Here is a 27,000-nt window from a genome sequence, read left to right as displayed (position 1 = left end):
TTGCTAAAGCTGGAAAATTCCCGAAGCATTGCTTCATTTTAAACCAAGATTTCCAAGGAGGTTTTTGAGTTGAAGATATTGAGAGGCCTCAGGTGAGTATGTTGGAGGAGTCTTTCGATAGGAATAGTGAAGACACTGGATTTTTGAAGAAAAGAATGTAAAAAAAAAAAAAAAAAAAAAAGAATAAATAATTTTGTGACCGGTGAAAGGAAAATTGAAAATCCTAAACATTCTAAAATATTTTGGTTCATAACTGAGCTATTTATTTTACTGTGATACATTCACATGACTGAAGCAAAAGTGAAGCTTTTTGTTTGAAAAATATTAATAATAATTTCCACAGATTCAAATTAAACAGATTAATTAAACAGAAATTAAACAGAACTGGCTCTTTCCTGAAAGTGGCTTTTGTATTGATAAATCTGCAGATTCTGTGGAAAGATTTAAGAATCTTTAGCCACTTCTAGTCACGAAACACACTGGATTAAAAGAAGTGTTAAATATCTATAGAATACATCTATCTAAATATCTATTTTCATTTGGGGATTTTTGTTGCTAATACTGTTCTTATGGAGACATATAACATCTTAAAAAATTATTGAGCCTCTAAGTGTCTCTGTTTTTAAGATTCCTCAGACTGAAATCAGAAAATCTTCAAAACACTGATTCCTTAACATCACAAGATTCAAGCACTTTGAATCAATTTGCACTTTTGAAGTTTCAACCTGTTGTACAGTTGATAAAATGAAACAACAAAAAAAATGTCATTCACATAAGATATTGTTTCTCTAATAATCAAAATTATTTTAAGGTGCAGCTTTTTCCTTGGAAGGTAAGAATAGTTCCCAATAAAGTATAACTTACAAGATAATCATACTAAGCATATTTTAAGGCACCATGTACTGTTCATTCTCATTATTTTTCACAATTGCATTTTGACCATTACCTCATTTCTTTATCTGGAGAGCCAATAAATGACAACTGGGATGCATTTTTCATGACTCAGCATTTCAGTTATTTATTAAATTAGCTCTAATATTTCAGTTGCCTTTATCAACCACCTGAAAAAAAAAAAAAAATCAATAACTGATAGGTCATGGTGGCAAAGTATATAAGCATGAGGTTTGGGCTGCTCAGTCTCAGTTTGTCACTTCGAGGCACCTGACTAAGAAGTGACTTTTAAATCTTCCTCCTATCCCTGTTATCTGATTTGCAGGAACCCAAGACTTAAGCAACCATGTCCAGCTCCGGCGAGGCAGAGCTCTTACACACATTCAAGGGGATTACCTTTACCACCAGGTCTTCTCCAGAACTTTTAAAATCCTTGGATACTTTTGATGCTAGAGAAGATGATGTCCTTTTGGTTTCCTATCCCAAATCTGGTAAGTTCTAGTTTTCAATGTTAATTGCAAGAAGTCTGATTTTGTGTTTCATGTTCTCTGCTTAAACTACTTGAGAAATGTCTATGTGAAGGAAAGAGGAAAGGATATTTAAGTATGTGAATATATTATTCTGTCAGTAAATGTTCATATTACAAGAAATATGGGTCATTTCTCTACATTCTGATTTTGTAATTGAAAACAATCTCAGGTGTTTGTTTGGAAAGCAAGCAAATATTCCTTACCTGTAAGCAAAGTCTGTACTTGAAAGATTTTCTTGAGGACTTTCTACATTCAATTATGAGCAAGTCAAGAACTGTATGAAGTTATTTGTGTGGCTCTTGGCTGTAGATTTATTAATTTCTTATCCTCTCTTTACCCACCTCTCTTGCACAGAGGAGCACATACCTAGGGGGAGCTCAATCAGTACTTTCACAAATATACAGACCCAAGTTATTGTAAGGAAAAAAACCCAACCCAAACAGGTTATTCTAAAGTAAATTATAAAAACAGTAAAGCCACCTCTCAGCTGACAGCAGTTTGTCTAATGGGATGGTTTTGGTACCAATATTAACGCTTCCCTCAGAACTACATTGTAATTCAGGTACAGCCCTAATTCTTTTCAGTGTTTATATATTTGGAGCCAATGGGATAATTTAGTCATGTAAAGTTTCTTGAATCTGGAGGATTAGAAATATAACATGTTCACTAGCAAGGTGTTTCCATATGAAAAATACATGTTTCACACTAACAATAATTTTTTGTGGGTCTTTTTGTTTGTTTGTTTGTTTGTTTTCTTAAAATTACTCTTCTGTAGGCACTCACTGGCTTGCAGGAGTTATAACAAAGCTTTACACGACTCAAGTCACATTAACATCTCCCATTGAACTTGGAGACATTTCCCAGCTGGAGGAGCTGAATAAACTCTCGTCCAAGAGAATCATCCCAACACACTTAGACTACAACATGTTGCCTCCAAATTTTAAGAATAAGAAATGCAAGGTAAGGCAAAAATTGTATCAAAGCTGTAAAATATGTAGAAAGTCTACTAGGAATCTCTTTTGTTCTGTTGATCCTTAGTAATTTTTGAATGACTCACAATCTTTAGAAATGTTTTGCTGTGAATTTTGGAGACACAGCTGACCAGCAGTGGAAGACACATGAGCAGAGACTTAGACTAGGGACTGGGTCCTGCTCCTACCCCATTGCTCCCATGGGGTTTTTTCTACACTGGGCACCACACAAAATAGGACATCAGCATCTTTCAATCAGAAATCCATCATTAGTAATGGGGGTGTTCTCATGACCCCATTACCTACTGTCTCAGAAAATCTTGATTACTTACAGGCTGCTCTGAGATTAAAGGTACTCTGACCCTCTTCAGAGGAGCCCATAAAGGTATTGGGCAAACAGAGGAGAAATGAAATGTGAGAGGCAGATTCAGAGCACAGTTTTGAGTTTATAGAAACACAGAATCACCTGGATTGGAAGAGACCTTAAAGATCATCTTGTTCCAACCACCATCCCGTGGGCAGGGACACCTACTAAACCAGTTCTTGCTATGCTAATTCTTCCCGTGGGAGATCTTTAAGAAATAAGCTGTGAGTCTCAGATTCTATAATCAAAGTCAAAAATTTCAGGATCACTCAGATCCAGACTTTTGGGACAAAGCTGATTTGAATGAAAGGCCAAAATTTATGTTTTGCAGCTGTCCTTTGAATGTTAATTAGTAAATGCTTTCATATGTGAGATATACGTGATAATGTACTGACTCAAGGTTAAACATAATACAGGCTCTTTCATATAACATAAACGTTACTTAGCTGGGGCAAACACACCTCTGTCCACATGGAATTGTTTACTAATCACTATGGACTCCTTACTAAAAACAGATAAATACATTTCTAATTTAATGTCATGGTCATCAAAGGAGAAATCCTAAAGGAAAGGGGTTTGACACTGCAAACTGCCTATGACAATGCCCTATTTACACACAGAACTCCTTTAAAATAAAGGGAGGATATTATCATTAACAACTACATTTTCTTCATTTACAGATGATCTACATCAGCAGAAATCCAAAAGACACTGCAGTTTCCATGTTTCATTACTACAGAGATAACCCAAACCTTCCCACTGTAGACACCTGGACTGCTTTCTTTGACCTGTTCTTAAAAGGCAATGGTAAGGATAAATGTTTTCTCTTTGCAGCTCATGTTAGTTTATTATGAACAGAAAGACTTAAGAAATTTGAACTGTGTGAAAATGCCTTATTCACATGGGGTTGGTGAGGATAAATCCTAATGCCGACCTAAACAAGAGCAAATAATAGGATGCTCTTGTTTAGGTCGGCAAGGAGTTTGTTTAGGACTCTGCAAGGAGTCATTCTGAGAAGCAGCTGCATCATCCCAGCACGGCTCCTCGCAGGTTTTTGCTGCTCTTTGCTGCCCTGGGCGAGCAGAGCCGTGGCTGGTGACAGCATGTGAGGAGACTGTCACCCGGCTGCAGGGACAGCTGTGACTGCAGGTCTGGTGTCTTCTCCAGGCTGGGAGACAGCCCAACAAAGGAACCTGGACGTGTCACTGAAGCCCTTCTACACACACTCCCCCTGATGTGTTGTCTCAGAAATGGGGTCCAAAGAGCAAGGACAAGAGGGAGATTTTTTAGGAGTGGTGGGACAGCAGCTGGCAACAGGACCTTGTTCATGTTGCCCGCTCCCCTTTTTAGTGTTTTATTACTCCTTTGAAGATGTGTGTCACCACAGTGGTGATAACAGTAATAATGATTGATCACCTTGAAAACTCCGAAAGAAGAGTGCCACTGCAGTCATCGCAGGCTCCCATCGGAGCTCCAGGAGTCAATTTGTTTATTGCCCTCCTCCAGGCTTTGGCTCAGATCTGGTATTCCAGAGCAGCCCTAAGGCACATGCTTCAGTGATTTGCAGGATCTTGGCTTGTTTAGTATCAACTCTGAACAATAGTGAAAAAAGGGAAAGAATATTCTATTCAAGGCCGGGCTAGATGGGGCTCTGAGCAACTTGCTCTGGTGGAAGATGTCCCTGCCCATGGCAGGGGGGCTGGAACTAAATGGTCTTTAAGATCCCTTCCAATCTGAAGCATTCTGTGATTCAAGGATTAAATTTTAAAAGCATCTCATATTTCCCCATAAATTATTAGCTACCTTCTATTTTCCAAGTGCTTATGTGTGACATAAATAGATAACTATGTTGGTTCACAAGAGAAATTTAGGTAAGAGGTGATGTGGAGGGAAAGGTAGTAATTTTTGCTCCTAGTAAAAACATTTCAAGGTCGTGCTGCTTGATCCAAGTCCTTCAGTACTCTTGCAGAGTTAATATCTGTTCAAAACAAGGGTTAGGACATACAAGGACAACTGTAATGAATTCCCTGGCATCTCCAAGGCTCTCCTGAAGCCACCAGGACCGTGCTACTACTGGCCACATCCCCAGAGTAGCTGGCCAGGGGAGCAGGGTTTAATTGCACACTGTGGAGCGCACATGCCTTGCACTTGAAAACTGCTTTATGTGCTGGAGAGGGCTACAGGCTGGAGCATTCAGCTTAATTACAGCTATTAATTATGTGTTATACTTAATTACAACTCACAGTTTGTGACCAAAATGACGCGCTTTACTAGATTAGAATTTTCTGGTGGTGGCAGTGGTTACAAAGCAGAGTCACAGTTCTGGAGAATGCTGGCTAAGCTTTCTCTGTTCAGGCCTCTTCTCATTGCCCTGCAAGAGGTTTTCATCTCCCCTTTGAAATGGAGAGGTCAGAATTTTGGTTTTTAAAAGAAAGCTGAAATTTAGCTGTGTTCCCATGGTTCAGCAAACGGGGCATTCAGACAAAACAAATCAGCTACAACCCCTTTTATCTGTGTCACTGGCTGAATGAGGCATTTGCGTGAGTTCTTTAAGTAACTCTTCTTCTGCATTTAAAAATGATACAGATTCCCTTCTGCTGGGATAAAAGAAAGGTAAGAACCGTGTGCTCCATTTACCAGACTGCTCGTTTCATCTCCTGCTGAGGTGATTGTATCTCTGTGACCACAGACATGCAGTCAGTCATCTGTGAGATGTTCACACCTTGTTAGGCTGGTACATTTTACTTCATTATTGGCCTTTCCTTAGATCTGGAGCCTGCTTCCACTACAGAATCCTATCTCAGAATAGTATCTGCTATGAAAACAAATTCCAACAAGAATGGAAACCTCTTTGGAAGTTACTTGTGTAAATTTGTGTCACTTGGCACAAAGAACGGCCTCTCTTTTAGAGGAATACAGGATGCATACTATGAAGGGATCATTCCCTTAAATGTGTGAGGTAGCATTATAATTATTTCTGAATAAAGTTTATCTGAATCTCTTTTACATGGGTTTTCCTTTCAGTTGTCTGTGGATCCTGGTTTGATCATTTCCTAAGCTGGGCAGAACACGAAGATGAAAAAAACATCCTCTTTTTGTTCTATGAAGACATGAAGAAGGTAAATATGATCTCTGCTCTTGGTGCAGAAGGCCTTACTTGTAAATTAGCATCATTAAAACATCAAAGAGGAAGTTACAATGAAAAAGGAGAAAGAAGGAAAATTCAAATATGTATCTTTGGGCATATTTTTCAATTGTATGGCATTTTGTATTAAATAATTCTGACTATACTAGTTATAGAAATATCCCATCTTGTGAGAGTTGCATTTCTTAGATGCAGGAATGGGACATATTAGACAATTTTCCTCATGCTCAGGCAGAATTTTAAGTTCCTCTTTTTTTTGTGCTATGGAAAGACCAGCCAAGGACATCTACTGAAACATCCACACATTTTGCTATCTCTGACATTTCAGGTGAAATTTTCAAAAAGTGATGTAAGACAACAGAACTACTCATATTTGAGACTTGTGTTCCCAATAAAAAAGAAAATTAGAGGCTGGAGGGGGTGGGAAAAACTTTGCTATTCTTGAAAAAGAAAAAGTAAAATATCAACATACCTCGCCTTTCAGAGGATGAATTTTTAGGTGAATAGAAATCACTTTCTAGTGTCTCCATGAAAATAGCTTTGTTCATTTTTCAAGGAAAAAAAAAGTCCACTACTAGAAATATAAACAAACCATTTTGGATGCTGAGTCACTTGCTAGATCTCTAGATAGAGCATGTCCAACGAAATAAGCTACTTGGAGCTGGGTTTGAGTATTCCTCTATTTCCAGGGAAATAATTCTGAGAGACGGGAGGACATTTTATTTAAACTGGGAGGTAAAATTGACAATGTGACTGTGTGTGATATGACATACTCTGTATTTATTAATTTCTGTGAGTACGGCTAAGAGGAGAATCAGGTTTGCTGTACCTGTCATTTGCACAATTCAATGACATATTTAGCTTTGCCTGAAAGCAAATAAATGTGCGACAAATTCATTATGTACTAAAAGGGATCATTTTCAAATTAGCTAAAAGTCTGGTAATCATAAACATAAAAACTGTATTTTTCTTGTACCTCAGGATCTCCCTAAGGTCGTAAAGGAAATTACTTTGTTCTTGAGTTTAAACGTCAGTGACAACGATATCCAGGACATCTGCAAGAAGTCCTCTTTCTCAGAGATGAAGAATGACACAGAGAAGGAGAACAGTGATCCCAGTCACACCGTGTGTGCTCTGACATCCAACAGGAAGCTGATTTTCCGAAAAGGTAAATTCCTTTGGGCCTAACACAGCAGAAGGAGTGGAAATCCAGACAAAGACCGCAGTGCAGGTCTTTCCTGGAGCCTGGGTCAGCCCTGGGAAGTGATGACAGGATTCTTCAATCTGAAGCCCTCCTAAAAATTTCTTCCTAACTCCTCTGGCGGTAAATTCAGAATTGTACTAGAGAAGCACAGAGCAGCCTGAACTGCAGCCTGACTAATATTACTCCGTGATAGCTGTTGAGCCAGAAGGAAAGGTTCACCCAGAATTACTCTTTATCTGTCTTTTTTTTATCTAAAAGTTGACCACCTCAATGTTTTACAACATGTCTCTCTGATATCCACCTGCCAAGGTCACTTAGTTGACTAGAATAAGAAGGAGCCAGACACATGCCTTCTGAATGAGACTGCTCTTATCACCCCTTATCTTACTGAAATATTCCTGAGGCAGGAATATGCTGACAACAACAACAACGACAACAACAGCAACAACAAAAGAATGGTCATGAGTAGCTTCCAGATCCTGGAAAAATTTTCACAGTTCTTAGCTCAGATGTGATTTTAAAATACCCTGTTTTCTTGCTCCTGGCATTTCAGAAGCTTCCACAGGTTTGGATAACAAGTAATTCAAACCCACCATTTTTGCATGGATTTTGATTATTTTGACTTAGTTAATTTTTGAACAACAATTGACAGTTTAAGAGTTGTTTTAGTTAATAAACGGAGAAATTGTTACCTTCCGTTAATTCACGATGGTTTTACCAGTCAGCAGAAAACAAATGACAACATACAATCTGCCAACAAAAAAGAAACATAAAAACGAGATGCATTTTTTAAGCCACTGAACTTTGACAAAGATATGATGAAAAGTCTGAAAAATTCCAACATTTTCACTTCAAAGTGTAGTTCCTATGCAAATCCCAGACTTTTCAGCCAGTTTATAGAAGATTTACACCTATATATTACACTTCAGGCTCTCTTTTCCTATCCTTTGTGACTGAATGCTACTTTAGACAGGTTTGGGTTGTGGGATCTTTAGAGCGTGCTCATGGGTGGAAACTGTAAGCATTGGCTCATAAAAATGCATCCGTTTAAAGAACAATTTCCTTTTTGTTTGAACTGGATAACAGTTGAAGCACTTTTCGGATCACCAGTGTCCATGGCCACCCAGAAGTATTTAACTGCCCATTTACATTGCTGGACATCTTATCCATAAAAATTCCCAGAGATTAGGAGCAGGCGTCAGTGTGGGATTCATTTGTCAGGCCATTCTAAGTTCCTTTTCAGGGAATCTTCTTTTGTCAGTGGCTTTTGGGCTACCACTCATTTAATAATTTGAGACGGTGACTACAATTAAATTACCTGTAAAGGTCCCTTCCCACCCAAACTGTTTTATGAATCTATGATTTTTTTTGGACTGTTTACAAGACCATGTAGTAGAGAGTCTCTTTACAGGGACCTGGTGTGATAGGACAAGGGGCAATGGCTTCACACTGACAGAGAGGAGATTTATATTGGATGTAGGAAGAAATTGATCCCTGTGAGGGTGGTGAGGCCCTGGCAGAGGTTACCCAGAGAAATTGTGGCTGCCCCATCCCTGGAAGTGTCCAAGACCAGGCTGGATGGGGTTCTGAGCAACCTGGGATAGTGGAAGGTGTCCCTGCTCTGGCAGGAGGGTTGGAACCAGATAATATTTACGGCTCTTTCCAACCCAAACCAGTCTGTGATTCTGTAATTTCTTCTACTGACTATGAAAAAACTCAGGGAGAGACCTTTAACTACATTCAACTAAGGCATGGCAGGATGTCCCTCTGCCCAGATGACCGGGAGCTGTAATTCCGCCTTGGAAAGCTGCTGTTCTTCCTCTACCACTTGTGTTGTTGGCACTAATAAACTCTGAGTATGAGGGTTCAGCCTTCATGGATGATGATCCAGCTCTTTCCACCAGAGTTGCAGCAGAACAATTCTGATCCTGACCCACCACGGTGACTGTGGTTAAGAATATATTATTATCTGTGCCAACTGCAACCTTAACAAAACCAGGCTGGTTTTTAAATTATTTTCTGCTCCACATATTGCTCACTTCACTGTTCTTTCTGTTTCTGCCTTCCTAGGTGCTGTTGGTGATTGGAAGAACTACTTCACTCCAAAGCAGAATATTAGGTTTCAGGAGATATTCAATGAGAAAATGAAACTCAGCAAGATGGCAGATAATTTTGTCTATGAATTCTGAGTCATGTGAAGAACAATATCCAGTTATCAAAGAACATGAACAGACCAACTGATGGGAAGCTATAAATGGGTGCTCCCATCAGTTTATAGGTGCTTCCAATCAGAAGGATTGTAAACATGGGGTTTTTGAGAGCAGGAAAGCTCTGACACAGCGCCAGAGCTGAACTCAGTTCTCAGAGGGCAGGTATGCATGGTTTCATAGGGTCAGGTGTCAGACCCATTGACAACCAAATCTGCTTCATCATTTATTTATTTTCTTTGCTCCAAGGGGATATCAATAGACTTCTTAAACGTGAATTAGGAATTTTACCCAAGGTAATATAAAGAGAAAAACAAAAAACAAGCTTGCAAGAAACTGAATATATAAGGAATCTAAAAACACATCAAAAGAAAATGACCAAAAATTTGATGCCAGACTTGCTCTTTCTGTGATACAGCATGATTAAGAAGAGCATCTCTTACTGGACATTGTTATTGATTATTAAGTTGAAAACTGCAGCATTTGAAGATCTGAAGTTCATTTACAAAAATGCTTTTTGGTTGTTTTTGTGTGGGGTTTTTTTTTTTTTTTTTTTTTTTTTTTTTTTTTTTTTTTTTTTTTTTTTTTTTTTTTTTTTTTTTTTTAAGAGTACATAGTTCTTTGATGTAACTTATTTCTGGATTAGGGACCAGAGAGTCTTTGTGTTTTAAATGCAACTGATACAAATCCAAATAAATATCAGCACCATATGTTGGGCAACTGTAAATGTGTTTATTTTCCATTTGATTTTCTTCTTGAAAAAATACCTGTTTCCAGTGTTTTGATAGGAACTATTTTACTTCCCACTCCTTGAGCAACAGAACCAAACCACAACTCAGAGACAGCTTAATCCAAACAGCACTTATTTATTTACTCTGCCCTGATAAAACTGATTTTCCAAGAATCAGCTGTCTGTGTCCACATCCCAGGGGCTGTTCTACCCAACCACAGAGTTCCAAGGCAGAACATAGTTTCTTGTGTGTGAGGGAAACTCCTCCTCTGGGTGTGTTGTTTCTGAGGTACAGCCTTATTTCATCAACACTAATCTCCCTCCAGCCACACACTTCACACTTGCAGGAAGCCCTTTCATTTCATACCTGCTTTGTGCAAGCTGGCATCAGCACCTGATTTTGCAGCTGCACAAGGACACAAGTTATGGTGCTGAGGAGAGCGGGAGAAAAGGCTGTGTGCAGTCCTTTGCCATTTACAGTTCAACACAACCTTAGGGAGATGATGCCCTGCTCTATGCAAATAACCATTTGATGTGTTACTTTGCCCTTCTGACATTAGAATCATTCACTCTTCCCCCCAAATGCCACTGTTGCCCTCCTTTCAGGTGTCGTTCTTCTACTAATAAAATGTGGCAAGAGAAGGGCTAATGAAAATAATTGAACATTTTACTTACTTATTTTTTTGTGGCCCTTTGAGTAAGGGGAAAAAAAGCCAGAGGGTCCTTGGGGAAATGAGTTTTGCGAACGTGTTTAGCTGCGCTAAGACTGCTGTAAGCAGCATTTGCACCACACATTGTATGCACACACAAAAAGGATAATTTACATAAATATCATACTCACAACATGGAACTGTGTGTGAAAGGACAGGATGAGGATTTGCCTTGTGGATTAAGGTAAACTTGGTAAACTGCTTAATCCTACCCATCAGCCAGGGAGGTAACGCTGTGCCTGAAGTACAGTGTTTCCTAGCTGCTTCAGGGGGATGAGGAATTAATCAGTTCACAGCATGGCCTACTGGCTAAATTAAGGATTTACCTAGATTAACAAAAAGAAAAAAAAAAGGCTCCTCGGGACTTAATCAGCAGGTGAATGAAACAGAGCTAGGCCATGTGTCTCTGTGCTGTCCAAGCTCTGACACCAGTGACAGCAGCCTAATTGAAGCAGCTCAGGCTTGAGTTCCCTTGCTCCACAGCAGGAGCAGCAGTACAGAGGCACTGCAAGGCACAGGCCCAGTCTGCTCTCCACATTACAATGCACTGCCTGAAACTTTACCCCCAAATCCCCTGAAACCTCCTGACTTCCATTATAAATCAAATGTGTGCTCTCTTTGAACAAAGTGCTCCAGGTGTTGATAAACTGATGTGGTGGGTCAGGACCAGGGCCTGTTTGAGGGTTATCAGAACTTCTGCCCATAAAATCTGTCCAGACTCCAGCTGGGGACAAGTGTAGTTCCAGGTCCTTGAAGAGGCAGCATTCAGCGAATGGAACTAATCCAAAAATAGATCACGAGAAACACATTCAGGAAAACTTCAAGTTCATTAAGTGAAATGAATGGGAGTGTTTCACATTTGTCTAAATCAGGTAAAGGGCCGTGAGAGGAATGAGGAGAGGCTGAGGCCACTCGGGTCTGTTCAGCTGGAGGAGACTGAGGGGAGACCTCACGAGGGGCAGGCCCTGAGCTCTGCTCTGTGTGCCCAGGGACAGGACCCAGGGAACAGATGGAGCTGCGTCAGGGGAGGCTCAGGGTGGATATCAGGAAAGGTTCTTCCCCCAGAGGGTGGTGAGCACTGAGCAGGCTCCCCAGGGAATCACAGCCCCAAGGCTGTTTGGACTCCCAGGCTCAGGGTGGGATTGTTGGGGTGCCCTGTGCAAGGCCACGAATTGGACTGATCCTGACGGATCACTTCTAACTCAGCTTATTCTGTGATTCTGAGGTACTTCATTCCATTTCCAAGCTTTTTAGACCGTTATTTTATTAGCTTTACCTAATGAATGGAAACACTTCTGCAGGGCCTCACTGCTCAGAAGGATCAGTGAGTGGTGACTGACCCCTCCCAGTTTGAGACTGAACTGCTGTGAACAAAGTGTAACCAGGAAAAAAAAGGTGGGACAGTAAAAACAAAATCCTTCATGGACTGTACTAGCCATAAACAGGTGTGCAACTATACCCTCAGTTAAAAGTTACATACCTGGAGAGACTATTTCCATGTTTAATAGAAGAATAGCCATAACTAGTCCAGAAATTTAGGCCAGAAACTTGTCTGCAAAGCATGTGAACAATCAGAAAACATGTGGTACTTTCTAGAATGTTCTCCAAACCTCTGAGTACCTTTTGGCCAAGGATTTTCACAGCAATTTGCTGTGAGTATCTCTGACAACAGTTGATAATGACCACTGATTCATCCAATATACCTGCACTCTTACACAATTCTGTGTGTACTTTTCCCTATTTTCCATAATTTTTTAAGATTACTCCTACTGATAAATGTAATGCCGTGTCCTGCTGCTCACTGTGTCAGAGCTACAACATTGACGTGGAATGAACCACTAACACACATTGTGAAATAAAAATAAAATGCAGTTGGGTATTTTCTACACAAGAAATAGGAGGAAGAATCCAAGGTGCAGAACCAGAACTGTATCAAGTGTCAGACTCACGAAACACGTGGCCAAAGCCCGTTTTAAGTGTTCTGAGGTTCATTAAATGTCTGTAACCCATGTCCAACTTTGGAAATCCACGAGCTGCAAATGTGCTGAGGCCACAGAAAAACTGGAAAGCACACCCAAACACATGGTACATTTATATTCCTCAGGCACCTGATTTTGATCACTGCTAGCTTCTTCAGTGGCCTTTCCATGGCTTTCTGTCATTAATTTTACAGATATTTTAACACAACTCCCTTCAGTCCAAAGTGAAGAATTCTGATTTGGCTACTGCTGCCACTGAACCCGATTCCTTTCTTCCATCATCCATTTTATTCTCCTACAAACCTTTGGAATGCTACAGCCTTTTCAACACAAAATAAACAAAACATGTAGTATTCAAGATACACAAAAATCACTGAATTATACAGTGGATTAATTATTTTATCCTACTTGCTACATATTCTTTTTCTAATAAATCCTGCTTTTTCAGCTACTAGCATACACTTCAAACCACTAGATACTTTTCTGAACTATAATTGCTCTGTGAAAATGGATATTTTAATCCATATGACATGAGGATTGTTTTTCAATTAAGCTCAGCTGATTTTATATATATCTCCTCAGTTTCAGCAGCCCCTCTCTCTACTAACCTGAATAATTTGGTATCATTACATTCACATTGCTCATTCTCTTTCATGCCTCCCCCAGAGCAGGGGGAATGCTCTATTAAATCAGAGCCACATCCATAAACATGTCTAGAATCAGAAATAGGGAGAGACCAACCTGTCCCAGAACAAGACAGCGAAACAAACCCACCATCCAAAGATTTTTCAGACAAGTGTATTACTGGTAAGTTTTTCTAACCCATTTATGCATCAGGTTCACACATAATGGTGTTTTTCTTCTGTACAGCATTACTGCTCTTGTAATGATAACAATTAGGATGATTGGTTCTGCTGGGTGGAACTAGACTCATTTAGACTTATTTCTGGAAAAAGTAAATAGTGTTTTAAGACCACACTAACAGAAAAAGAAAAAAAATTAAAACTAAAAACCTCCCCCCACAAAGGCTCTGGAAAAAAACTAGTTACCTAAAATGTGTACTCAAGGTTTAAAAGTCTTAAAAACCTGAAATCAGTAAGTATTAAAACATATTTCTGACTTCAAAAGGCTGATATATATGTGATTCATATTGATTTGAAATGACTTAAGGTCAGAACCTGTTGCATCACCTAACAGGAACTGGAGAGGAAGATAAACTGAATAGAAGAGCAAGCAGATAAAAATAAATGAATGGAGTCAGAAGCAGGTGAAGGTGTGCATGTGATTAATTTGGGCATTAAATCTGTCCACCTTTGCCATCATAAATCATTTGTGTGGCACATGAACTTGGGAGTGTATGATCTGCAGTACAGAAACTCACCACAAGCCAGCCCATAAACATTCTCTACTTAAAAGACTAGGGAAAACTGTTTATTTAAAATTTGAGGTAATCAGCTATTTTTTTCATAATAGCTTATTACAAATAATTATTTACATAATTTCCTCTTTTTTTTCCATTTCACATAATCATGACAGTACAGCCCACATTACCCAAGATCTTCTTTGAAATATCCTAGGTTAACAAAACAAAACAAACCAAACAAACAAAAAACCCCAAACAAACAAAAAAACCCCCACAAAACACAAGTACTCAACATGGCCATGATCTCTATATTAGCCCAGAATAACAAAACTGACCATTAAAAACTACTCTGAATGAGTAATACCCATCTGATCAAAGGCAGGTGTAGTTCACATGTACTGGAAAAGGGCTTGGAAAAATACTCTAACCTTTCCTGGGACTTGGGATTTCACCTCTAAGGTGACAGCTACCCTCACTGTCTCTGCCTCTATGACCCCTAAATCCTTCATACGATTGAGGCTCTTCTACAAAATCAAAAATAATTAAGGCATCCCTCTTCCTACTCTATAATTAGGCTTTCCGCTAGAGTGGGCAATAAAAATCTGAACCTTCCAGGCAGCAGATACTGCATATCCCATATCTTTTTTTGGTAAACAGTCTCTAGAGCTCTTTTATCCTTCATATTCTTCCCAATGTAAAATTATACCATGTTCTTCTAAACAAGAATTCATTGAAGTGAAAATGCTGATGTCCAAAATGCAGCTCTCCACTTGTCAAAGTCCATGGGATTTATCCATCAGAGAACCCTAAGATGTGACTGAAAGGAGTCACTAAAACTTAGGTGACTTAGAGCTGATTAGTACAGTAAACAATTTATCTGCTAATTGTAGATAGGAAGTAAATAATTTCAGTTCAACATTTTGCTTTGTGAAAGGAAGTAAACACAAAGTTTATCAGAGGCCAATATATCAGGTGATATACTGGGAGTATAACTATTTATACCATACAATATTTAGCAGAGAAACAAAATAAAATGACAAGCCATTAACATTCACCTCATTTGTAATTGCCTGTGTATCATGAATATTTTTATTTTTAGCATAACCCAAACGAGAACTTGACTCTGATGTATACTATTGTATTTTTAATGTACAATACAAATCCTATTTTCAAAAAAATACAAGCATATAAACCAGCTTTAACATGCTAAAAGTAGTCTGTATATGAATTTTATACAAAAAACCCACAGTAACCATGGTTTGTTTTGTTGGTTTTTTTTAAACAGCAGCTACTTCTCCATACAATAAACTTAAAGACTTTTATTTGGCTTTAACTCATTTGAGGTTGCAATAAAGTCTTCAGAGAAAGAAACGGAGTTTCTGCAAAGATCTCAAAAACAATGGGAAATTTAACTCCAAAACTGGCAGAATATTAATTTAGGCCCTTCAAAAAAACCCAAAATAAACAGATTCCAAGAGGCACAATTCCAAATGCGATCTAATTATTTATGAGCTTAAAACGGAACACATTAAAAAAAGCGAAAGGGCTTTTTTAAACAAATATTAACTTGTTTTACAGTAAAACTGTTTTAATAACAGAAGGGGAGGTTTTATTGATAGTATTTTACACACCTGACCTCTCCAGCATATGTTAAAACTCTTCCTTGCTAAGGACAAAGCCTGTAAAATGCAATCACACAACCACAACACCCTGCAGTTGACAAAAGAAATGCAAACCACATGAGCAAAACTGACAAAATTCTGGGGTTTTTTAAGCCTGAATTACAAATCTTCAAGTCATGCAAAATCATGGATCCCTGGAAACATTCAGATTACGACATAAAGATCCATCATTCCTGTAGGATAGGCGTGATGATTAGGAGTAGATTTACAGGGCACTCTCTTGTAGCATTCCTCCCATTGCTACATTTAAATGGCTTTAAAAATCATCACGGATATGATCATGTTTTCAGCATATAATCATGAATTAAAGGGAGACACTCTTTACTGTGCTGTAAAACTTGAAAGGTAAGCATTCCTTTGGGATATGGATGTACTGAGGAAGAAAAGCAGGATTGCCCAACAGCGTTACTCTTTTTCCATCAGTTCTTTGTTTCCTTTCCTGCTGTTCTCATTTCTCCCCATTTCCTTCCCTGCTGAGCTGATTTCCTCCCGTTGCTTCCTTGCAGAGTTCACTTTCTCTAAGAGCAGGAATATGTGTTCTGCAAACTCCCGCACAGCTCCACAGCCCCCTGGGCTCTTACAGATGTAACCAGCAGCCTTCTGAGCGGCGGCACAGGCATCAGCAGGCACGCCACTCATGCCTGCCTGCTTCAGGCACTCCACGTCAGACTCCTCATTTCCTAGGGAGGAAGATGACAGGCAAGGCCAAATATCACAGAAGGGAAAGGAGCAGTATTTTTCTCAGTGTTTTTCTGTGTATGCATTGATCTGATTTTCGATTTTTTTTTTTTTTTTTTGTCACAATGTTCATCTCAGCAGCTCAACAGCACTCTGCACATGCAAGTCAGTTGTTGGAAAATCTTGGTGATCCATGTAAATGCTGATCACACTTCACAATCTTTAAGCAAGAGAATGGTACTTTTAAGAGCAGTAAAATTATGTGAGCAGCTGAATAAGCATTGGCAGGACTTCACACTCAACCGGTCACTGAAATACAGCTTAGCACAGAACCACATGGCTTTCAGTTCTAATTCTGATCAACATTTCAGAACATAATCTATACAATATCCCTCTGAAATTAATTAGAATCAGTTCAAAATTGTCAGCTCTAAGTGTATGCTCATGAACATTTTAATATCACAATGTTTCCTAAAAAAAAAAGTTTTCCTATATCCCACTGGAAAAAACGTAAAGGCTTACCTTACCAAATTACACAGATTAATTAATGTCTGTAACATTTAGATTGTACCCTAACATGCCTTAAGATACCTGCTTTTGGTGATTGTGTGCTGAAATGTGCACAGCAATCCCATTAAATTCAGTGCATTTACAAAGGAAAAAGTGGTTTGAAGCTCAGCATCAGTACAAAGATTCTACTTGTCTATACTATTTAAATTAAATAAAACAAAAGAAAAGGAACTGACCTAAGTAAGCCACCTCTTTCCAGCTCAAACCCATGTCTTCCTGCCAATCCTTCAGAACCTGTAGTTTATTTGTTACATTGACTTTTGCTGCACATCCCAGCTGCATGGCTGACAGTGTTTTTGAACAATCTCTGTCAGAGATGAGTCGAACCTATCGAAATAAAATTAGAGTAAGTTCTACATCCAAAGAAATACCACAAAAAAGTTGATTTACTGTTGCAAAAAAATAGCAGTTTTGCTTGTAGAAGCTCTCTCAGGTATCAGAAAAGCATCGAATGATTCATTTTCCAAACTCAGAGCAGAAGCGATTAGCATCCAAAACCACACAGTCTTGAGGTTCTTTAGGAAAGTGAAATACCTTTCTGCAGCCCTCCCTGATGTTCAATGTACTAAATAAAATACTAAATATCACAGTATGGTGGCATGGTGAGTATCTTGTGCAGTATGATCTGATTAAGTCACAGTGTGGAATGAGAGAATTCCCAAGAAAGATTTCCGAAATATTTGCCAAAGTAAAACATGAAATTTTTTCCTTGGCCCATCTAATTAATAACATAACTTTATTTATAGCAGCATTTCAGAGCATCAAGCCAACACTACAAAGACTGAGGCAGCACAGCACATTTATCTCTGGAGGTTCATTCCAAATTCAAAGTTTCAGGAATGATGCACACGGTAGGCTAAATGCAGAAGATAACCGCAGCAGGGTTTTTAGAAATATCAGATGCAAATCCTTCAGGTTTTCTGTCAAAGATGTAGACAAGCTTATCTTCCCTAACTGCTTTTAAATACAAACAAATGCTCGGCACTGATTTTATGTACAGAATGAAGAGAAGTGGAGCACAAGGCAGGATGGTATCAGCAACATATACTAGGAATAAATAAAGTGCAGCACAAAGACATAGAGGTTTTAATGAAACGTTCAAGTCAAAGAAGGTATGGAAATGGGCTTCCACAGGCAACAAAACAGTGATTATAAGCTTCCTAACCCTCTGGCTTCCCAGAAAATAAAGCTGAGGGACTGCTGAAAAAACATCTACTCCATTTCACAGGAGAGGGCTCTGGGGCGACCTCAATGGCTTCACACTGTCAGAGAGCAGGGTTAGGTTGGACATGAGGAAGAAATTCTTCCCTGTGAGGGTGCTGAGGCCCTGGCACAGGGTGTCCAGAGAAGCTGTGGCTGCCCCATCCCTGCAAGTGTCCAAGGTCAGGTTGGATGGGGCTGAGCAACCTGGGACAGTGGAAGGTGTCCCTGCTCTGGAAGGGGGCTTGGAAAAATATGGTTTTTAAGGTCCAGCTCAGACCATTCTATGATTCTGTGAAATGGTGAAAGATGCTGTAATTAATGTGATTGAGAACTTTCTCAAAACACTTATTTTCCTCTGAGGGTTCTGAGGATAACATTTGTCCCAACCAATATATTATGCTGCTTGATCACAGGTACTGTGAAAAAACTCCAACTTCTATGCTGCAAGAATATAATTTTTTAGAGTCTTTAGTATGCAGGTTACTTGAGACAAGAAGGCTCACTCTCCAGAACAGCACATACCTGGATTCCTCTTTTCTTTAACAGATCAATGCCAACAATATCTCTGTAATCGTAGGAGACCATTTCCTTGTGATCTTCTGTCACATAAATGCGACCATTGGTCAGGCATCCATCAATACTGCAAACCAAGAGCTTCACCTCTTTCAGTGGCTCTTTGCCAAAATATCCAAAGCTAGACAAAGAAATTACCTTTTTAGGATGGAAGTTTTTGCACACTCCAAAACCCCAAAAATTTCCCATTCAACTGTAACCTTCAGACAGAAGAATCAGCTTTGAAATTCCTCTTTTCTAATGTTTTTTCTCATCATCATTACTCTCCAACTATATTGTCCCTCTTCAAAGAAGCAAACAGAACCATCCAAAAGACATGTCATTTATATCATCCATCTAAAAATTAGGATGAAAAAGTATATAAGAAAATGTACTCCATTCCCACCCATTATTTCCTTAGAGCAGCTGCAAAGAAGAGACAGCTGGTGAGGGGGAATCAGCTCATGCCCACTCCACAAACACTCCTGCTCCTGGGCATCAGTTATAGTGGTCTGGAGCATGGAAATCTGGGGCACCTCAGCTGGGAAAGCCAGAGATGATGCTAACACATTGCTGAGGTATAGTGGGGCTTACACTCTGCACCAAGCTGAACTTTAAGGAAAAAAACAAGCTACCAAAACCCCACCATGTAACAAAGGTAATGCAGTTGATTTCACCGGAGATAGGAAAAAATGCTGGACAGAAATAAAGCTGCCCAGTTAACTTTGATCTCTATTGCTTTCATTCCACACATTATGAATTCACATGACCACACTTTGAAGCAAGCAGCATCAAAGAAATAAGGGAAGAAGGGCTTTTACCTCAACACCCTCTGCTCTGCAATAGGCCAGTCAATGTCTATGTCAATGTCCACACTGTGCTCTGCACGCATTTCATAGTAAGCCATTTTACCACCCTGAAGGAAATGAAACCCACTCAAATTTTCTGCTTGGGTCAACAAAACACAAAACTCTACAATTTAGCACCATGCAAGGAAAGCCAAGTGCCTGGTTACACAGTGGCCACCATGGCTTATATAAAAGTGAACCATCAATTATGTTTTTGCCAGTGACACAGAACCATTTGAAGGAACCCTCTGCAGGGTTAATAACTCTTTCCATTTTACAACTAGAGAAAGTGTGCAAAATGTTATCCATTACAGCAATTACAACACACTAATTTCACTAGATCTTTTAATCAGCAAAATAGTAATACTGCCAGCATTTGCTTAGGAAGACTATGATTATTATTTGCTTACTGTTACTTAATTTCCAGTGGAAAAATATCCACCACACCCCAGTGTTGTTCTGCTTCACTACATTGGGATGTAAACATCAGGAAAGGGAAAAACAGTGTTAAAGTTACAGTACAAAATTGGCATAAAATTAAACTGGCTGAAAATACACATTTACAGATAATGACAAGGCTCTGACACTGCATGAAGCTCAGTTTCACACCCTTTGTGGTACTAAAATTAATTCTAAGATACATTGGTGACCTCATGCAAAACTCAGCTTAGTACTGTATTGGTTTAGGGTTATAGCTATATAACACATTTATTTGCTATAGATGATGCTGTTACTGGAACTGCTTTAGCTATAACTAGCCCTGCTAAGTTACAAATAATTAGCAAAGTGTTCTGATGTCAGAGTGCTGTTATTTCACACTGACTGCACTTTAATCAAAACAGAGTATTGAATTCAAAACCCTCTACAGCAAAAGATGTATTATTCTGAAGAGCATGAAAAACCAGAAGCACTAACCTGCAAGTAGCCCTTCTCAATCAGATGTCTCTTGGCAAAATAAAATGAGCCATTTTCATAGAGCTCCCCAGGCCAGTCTTGCCTCCGGTACCGCTTTGCTGGATTCAGGTTTTGCGGTTCTGTCATCTTGTTTTCTGTTAACAGAGAAAAAAAAAACAAAAAAGACAAAATAATCTTTATAGAATTCCTGTTCAGAGCCACTTAACTTCCTAAGTAACTTGCTGTTGAAAAATTAAGGGTGTAATTCAGTCACCAACTTCTCTCATAATTGCCTCTTGTTGCTTAACTTTATAAAGACTCAGAGACTGGTTTGGGTTGGAAGGGACCTTAAAGATGATCCAGTTCCAACCCTTGCCATGGGCAGGGACACCTTTCACTGTCCCAAGTTGCTCAGAGCCCCATCCAACCCAGCCTGGAAGACTTCCAGGGATGCAGAATCCACAACTTCTCTGGGGAATCACTGACTTGCTTCTCTTTCTTGGAACTGTGGATAAACTGGAGGACTATTCTGTATGCCTAGCAGTGGAAAAGGAAATTTTTCATTATCACTTTAGAAAAAAACCCCAAACCAAATAAACAAAAACAACAACAAAAACCCAGGAGGTTATTTGCTTCAAAACTGGTTCCTACAAGGAGCAGGAAGGATGTTCTTCCAGACTGTCCTTGCCAATCTGATACCTGAAAGGACCAGCCTGAAATTTGGAAGGTGAAAAAAGTGCATACGTGAATAATTTTTGCTGTGAAAACATCTTGGCACTTCCCCAAAATACATCTTATTTAAGGATATGTATTAATTTTCATAAGTGATTTAATCACTATTCACAAATAAACAAATAGCTGTCTGCACAAACACCATCCCAAAAGATCCTATATTATTACCAATGACAGTTGTACATGCAGCAGAAACTGAATCGGGGACCAGAGACTTTTGTCGTTAAGTCCCTTCAATCCAGATGCACAAAGCAGCTGAAATTCACCAAGTCTCATGATCCAGTAACCATGAGAAAGTTAGAGGGCATTCTCAAACACCCAAAACATCCTGAGGCTTTAGTAGATACACACACCCTGTGTTTCATAACCAAGGAAAGCTTTGTTCTCACTGAAGTAAACATTTCCAGACAGAGAGAGACACCTTTCTCTTTCAGGGTCTATCAATATTAAACCTTAATGCAGAAGGAGCAACAGAACTACACAGAAAAAAAACTCCCATGAAATTCTTTTAGCATAATCAGTACTCTAAAACTCTATGGAAAAATAAAAAGAGGAAAAGCCATTGTATAATGCTGCTGTGAATCACTGTCACCTGAAACACGATGCTCCTGAAAGGCCATTTGTCATTTGTATTTATCCTTAAGCTGCTCATGTGGGCACTATGTGTTTCCAGTTCCCCTCAGTCCTTGCAGATGAATGATTCCTTATCTCTCACCACATTAAAAACGTTTGAATGTCTTTTTATGCTGAAGAATTACTTGGTTTTTTAGGAAGGCCCTCGAGGCCTTCTTATTTAACAATCTGTCTATGGCACACAACCGCTTCAGGAAGCCACATGGCACATCCACATGAGATTTATTATTTCACATTTGTCCCTTCCAACATCTCAAGATGTGCATGTGGCTTCCTAAACTGCAATTCACAGAATCCTGAAATTGCCACCCAGGCTTTTGATACTCCTCTTATACTGCACAAACAATGTCACCAATTTCTCTTCTTATGAGGAACAACGACAATGTTCAAGTGCTTATTCTAAACAAAGGCTTAATTTTTATACCAACTTATTTCTTAGATCAAGCTTCATTTATTACACATGCTCTTTTACAGCATGATGCTTTTTGAACTCCCAAAAAAACCCCCATCTGAAGCAATTTATATCTCAACAGAATAACTGTAATGCCTGAGTAACTCTCATTAAAAACAAAACCAAAACTCCAGTGTGAGAGTATCTGAAATAACCATTTTTAAAAAATTAAGAATAAAAGCTTTAACTACAGAAACAAAGCCAACATACATAATGTGTGGACTACCTCTTTGTACCAGGACAAAAGGTGCTTTATAGCTAAACCAAGGTACAATCTTTATTTGTAAAATTTCAGATTTTGGTCATGTTGGCCACTGTAGCTGAGAGGCATATTTTCTCTGGGAAAAACCAGTCACATTTTTCTGGATGAGCTAAGCAACGTGAGTTCAGCCCTCGTGACTCAAAGGCATTCTGCAACATGACATAAGTCAGCAGCCAAATTATCAGGATGAAACAAAGCCTAAGTCTCCAGGCCAAGAGATTGTCATCCCATCCTCACCCAGATTTTATCTCACATTATTGGTCATTTGTTAGCTACTGCATAGCAAGAACCAAAAGTTTTCCAGTTAGGACTTCAGTGTCATATCTGAATACACATGAATACCCACTAGGAAGAGTGGGTATAAGGTTTTACCTAGACAAGCTAATATAATTTCTACAAAATAGTTACAGAAAGTCTGAGCAATGCTCAGTAGTGCTTGGAAGGAATTTCTAAGCCATCTCAAATCTCTCAGAGAGAACTCAGGCTATGCCTCAGACATCACTTCCTAAAATAGCATAGGTATGAGAAGCAAGAATTTGGGGGGAAAAAAAATTAACTGTAACCAGAAACATCTAAATATTACCTCCTTTTTTTACCTCGCTCCATCTGAATTGATGCCGCCTCACAACAGAGAAGACAGAATCAAACCCCTCCTTCTGGATCAGATCTGCCACTTTTATAAGGTCACTGGGATGTAAACAGGGAGATGTTGCTTGAATATTTCCTACGATATCAACCTCTAAAAAAACCCAAAGAGACACTTATGAAACAATTCATGTCTTTAGTAATACAACTTCAAAGTGTGGTATGAGTAGGTACCACACAACAACAACAACAACAAAAAAAAAGCAAGCAGAATCTTTATAGCTTTTATTTACTGAATGCTTTACTTATTTTTCTAAATAGTAAGCGCATCATCCCTCTGGAGCTACAAAATAAAAGCTCAGCATATTTCATCCCTGATTTACCCTGATGATGATTGAGAAACTCTGTGATGGCTTCTAGAGAAGTTGAGGAGTCTTGAGAGACTTCAGGGCTCCTGCGATGGACCTGAGCACCAAACTGCTTTGCAACCTTCTCGATCTCATCGTGGTCTGTGGAAACCCATATGCTGTTGGCAGACAGTGACAGAAATTAATATAAAGAATAAATCCCACCATTGTTGACTTGAAAACCCCCAGCTTGTTTATGTCTGTATTACACCTTGCAATGAATGGAACTAATTCTTATATTTGTGTTAATAAAACTATCCCAGTCAGTCCAACAAGCAGCTTTTAACAATGGGGATAAAACATGCACTTTCACCAGAGTACAAAATCTAAATCTTGAGTTGCACTCCATGCAAGAAGCTTAAGCAACATAAAATTTAGAAGCGTTACCAGAAAAATCCAGTGTCACCACAAAAAATTTGTTAGGCATGTTAACAGATCAATGAATTGTGAATATGTTGGATGTGGCATTCAGAATCACGTAGGAGTTTAGTTTGCAAGTAAGACTGCCACAAAGTTAAAAGATTAGCTTATGCTGCAAGAATGTTAGTGTGTGTTAACTGGGCTCCATAAAAACCCAGAGAAGGAGCTGTTCAAGTTCCATTATGTTTTGGCACAGAAAACTTCCAGTACTGGTAAAGCAAGATTGCAATCGTTCAGGGAAAATAAACATTTACAAAAGGAAGGGCTAATTCTGAATATCATGTGATGACAAACACTGAGCAACTGGGAAGTCACTGCTGTCATAGTTTTGACAATAAAGTATGAGAGGTGTAAAAACAAAAGCTATGAACTGTCACCCTTCCTCTCTCAGCAGTGCTGGCGTTCTCAATGCACTGTGCACAGCAAATGGTGCTGCAGTTACCTTTCTTCCCCCAAAGACATCCTGGGATCATCAGAAGAAAAATATGTGTGACAGTGACAGCAATGTCAAGTCACACCCATGAGAACAAACACACAACAGGTGTTTTCCAGAAACTGCTTTGGGATGGTGAACTTAAATGCGCACTCCCCATTCAACTACCAGAGTTTTGTGTAACAGGTACCCCACACAACTGTTCCAAAGGTGACCAGGCAATGGTGCATGTCCACCTACTGCACCTGCCATGCCTCAAAGCCAGGCTGCACAACCCTGACTGGTTTCCTGTTGGGAAAATTCAGATGCCAAACAGAAGCCACACCAGGTCATTCAGCAATAGAGATTCACAATCTATATTGCTGAACACAAGAAATTATCAGTAACCTCAGTTAGAAGTGTTCTTGTCTGTTTCTTTATTAAAAATAAAACAGAGTGCTGCATCCTCTACTTTTCAGATACAGCAAGGAAGGTTTTCCAGGCTAGATAATGAGGGAGCAGCTATGATACAGAGTGCTCTGGATCTAGGCTGGGCTACACTTCTACTTGACTTGCTCTGAGCACTATGCAGCAGGTTTGCACTGGGAACCTGCCCCTAAGTGTGCTACACACCGAGCTCCGAGCATGGCTTCAATTATCAGCAAATATATAGAAAATCCTCAGTTTTGATCCTGCAGAAAAATCTGTTATGCCTCTATTCTCGACACCAACACACGTATTTCTGTCTAGCTCTAATTATTGCTACCAAAGTTTCAGGCACTTGAAACAAACTGAGCTTCTCTTCTGTGTCACATGGGCACACAAGATTATTTCCTTCAACTTGACATTTAAGTGAGACTGCTTCTGATGTGCTGTGTCCAGCTGTAGGCTCCCTGATACCAAAAAGGAAAACTAGAGCAAGCTCAGCAGGAGCCAGCACAATGACTGGGCCTGTGATCACACATATGCCAAAAGATGCTGAAAGAGACAACTCGGCAAGGAGGTGATTTCACTGCTGTCTTCACTGCTGGGCAGCTAGAGAGAAAATAAGGAAGATTTTTCTGGGTGAGTGCAGTGACAGGAACAGAAGTGCTGTGGGGACTCCATCCTTGGAGATACCAAGCTCAGTGCACGCTGTCCTGAGTACCCAGATGACCACAAACCAAAGTCCTGCTTCAGCAGTTCCCAGGAGATCATCTCCAGCCTCGCAGTGCCATTTAATTCACATGTCTTAATAAAGTAAACCCATCAATATTTATTGGCAATCACCAACCAGTGGCCACCCAACCACACATCAGAACAACTTTAATTTCAAATTACTGTGTCGTAAGACTTCAAGTCCTTCATTCCTCTGCTGCTCACCCTCAGCAGGAAGGGACAGCTGAGCTCCTGACAGGGTGCTGGCATTGCCTGACCCTTAACCTAGTGCCACAGTAACTGCACCCCCTGTCATCAGCGAGGATCGATCCTGCCCCACTGCAGAGTCACAGCATGGGTCAGGCTGGAAGGGACCACAGCGGGACATCTGGTCCCACCTCCCTGCTCCAGCAGGGTCACCTGGAGCAGGTTGCACAGGATTCCATCCAGGCAGCTTTTGAGTTTCTCCACCGAGGGAGACTCCACACCCTCCCAGGGCAGCCCGTTCCAATAACGAAGTTCTTCCTCATGTCCAAGTGGAACTTCCTGAGCATTAGCTCCTGCCCAGTTCCTGACGTTGCCCCTGCTCCATGGCTGGGCTGGACGACTGTCAGTGTCTGCAGGGAGCAGAGCCTGGTCCCTGCTCTGAGCCCTCCCTGCAGACACTGACAGTCATCCCTCAGACCCTCTTGACGAAGCAGCGGCTTCCCCGAAGCCAGGGAGCTCCGCCAGGCTCCCTCGGCACGTCCATCCCGAACCAGATCCCCCCGCACGCCCATCCCCAACCAGAGCCTGCCAAGGGGAGGGGAGGCGAAAGGGGAGGCGGCGCATGCGCACCTGTGGAAGACGCCGGCGTCGATGGCGGCGCGCAGCACCCAGCCGATGAGCGGCACCCCCGCCAGCAGCTTGATGTTCTTCAGCGGGATCCCCTTGCTGCCGCCCCGCGCCAGCACCAGCGCGGCCAGGTGGAGCTGCGGCCGCCCCTCGCCCGCATCCATGGCCGTGTCTCTGTTCCTGTCCCGCTCCGCTCCTCTCCCACCGCGCCCTGCCACGCGCGCGAACCGCCCCCCTCCCGAGGGCATGCCGGGAAATGTAGTCCTGCGCCGTCGCGCATGTGAGTGGGGAGAGCGGCGAGGAGGCGCCGAGGGGACAGCGAGGGACGCGCCATTTGAGGGGGGCGTGGGGCGCGGTGTCGGGTCATCATCCGCCCTTTAGGGAGGAGAGGGTGCTCTTTTGTCACAAAATGCCCCGTAAAGCTAGGTCTTCCTGCCTGCTTTCACGGCTGGCTGGCGGGCGGGCTGGCTGGCGGGCTGGCTGGACGGACCTTTGCGGTGTGTGAGGGAATCTCATTAATGCATGTAAATATCTCAAAGGGTGCCGAGACCCTTTCTAATGACAGGATGAGGAGCACTGGCCTCACACTAAACACAAGAAGCTCAG

General features: G+C 40.5%; 2 protein-coding genes across 2 annotated transcripts; one reads left to right on the top strand and one right to left on the bottom strand.

Moving 5' to 3' along the window:
- Nucleotides 1-1,237: 1,237 nt before the first annotated feature.
- Nucleotides 1,238-9,335, top strand: LOC120752207 (sulfotransferase 6B1-like). Its single transcript, XM_040062961.2, has 6 exons — nt 1,238-1,382; nt 2,197-2,381; nt 3,437-3,563; nt 5,781-5,875; nt 6,883-7,069; nt 9,176-9,335. The coding sequence occupies exons 1-6, from the start codon at nt 1,238-1,240 to the stop codon at nt 9,292-9,294; spliced, it is 858 nt and encodes a 285-aa protein (XP_039918895.1). The 3' UTR covers nt 9,295-9,335.
- Nucleotides 9,336-14,190: 4,855 nt separating this feature from the next.
- On the bottom strand, nt 14,191-26,621 carry CMAS (cytidine monophosphate N-acetylneuraminic acid synthetase). The gene is made up of 8 exons (XM_040063359.2): nt 26,398-26,621; nt 23,568-23,710; nt 23,183-23,338; nt 20,543-20,676; nt 19,601-19,695; nt 18,750-18,921; nt 17,201-17,351; nt 14,191-16,456 (listed from the first exon to the last, which is right to left on the bottom strand). Exons 1-8 carry the CDS (start codon nt 26,556-26,558, stop codon nt 16,182-16,184), a joined length of 1,287 nt encoding a protein of 428 aa, XP_039919293.1. The 5' UTR covers nt 26,559-26,621; the 3' UTR covers nt 14,191-16,181.
- Between the last annotated feature and the right edge of the window lie 379 nt (nt 26,622-27,000).

The sequence above is a fragment of the Hirundo rustica genome, chromosome 4 (genome assembly GCF_015227805.2).
Source record: "Hirundo rustica isolate bHirRus1 chromosome 4, bHirRus1.pri.v3, whole genome shotgun sequence".
NCBI classification, from domain to species: Eukaryota; Metazoa; Chordata; class Aves; order Passeriformes; family Hirundinidae; genus Hirundo; species Hirundo rustica.
This window is presented reverse-complemented; position numbering and strand designations above follow the sequence as displayed.

Coding starts and splice junctions, on each gene's coding strand:
- CMAS (XM_040063359.2), bottom strand. CDS start 26,558: ATGGATGCGGGCGAGGGGCGGCCGCAGCTCCACCTGGCCGCGCTGGTG. Junction 23,339..23,567: donor GTTTCTCAATCATCATCAGG/GTAAATCAGGGA, acceptor GGGTTTTTTTAG/AGGTTGATATCGTAGGAAAT. Junction 19,696..20,542: donor TTGAGAAGGGCTACTTGCAG/GTTAGTGCTTCT, acceptor CATTTCCTTCAG/GGTGGTAAAATGGCTTACTA.
- LOC120752207 (XM_040062961.2), top strand. CDS start 1,238: ATGTCCAGCTCCGGCGAGGCAGAGCTCTTACACACATTCAAGGGGATT. Junction 1,383..2,196: donor GGTTTCCTATCCCAAATCTG/GTAAGTTCTAGT, acceptor ACTCTTCTGTAG/GCACTCACTGGCTTGCAGGA. Junction 2,382..3,436: donor TTAAGAATAAGAAATGCAAG/GTAAGGCAAAAA, acceptor CTTCATTTACAG/ATGATCTACATCAGCAGAAA.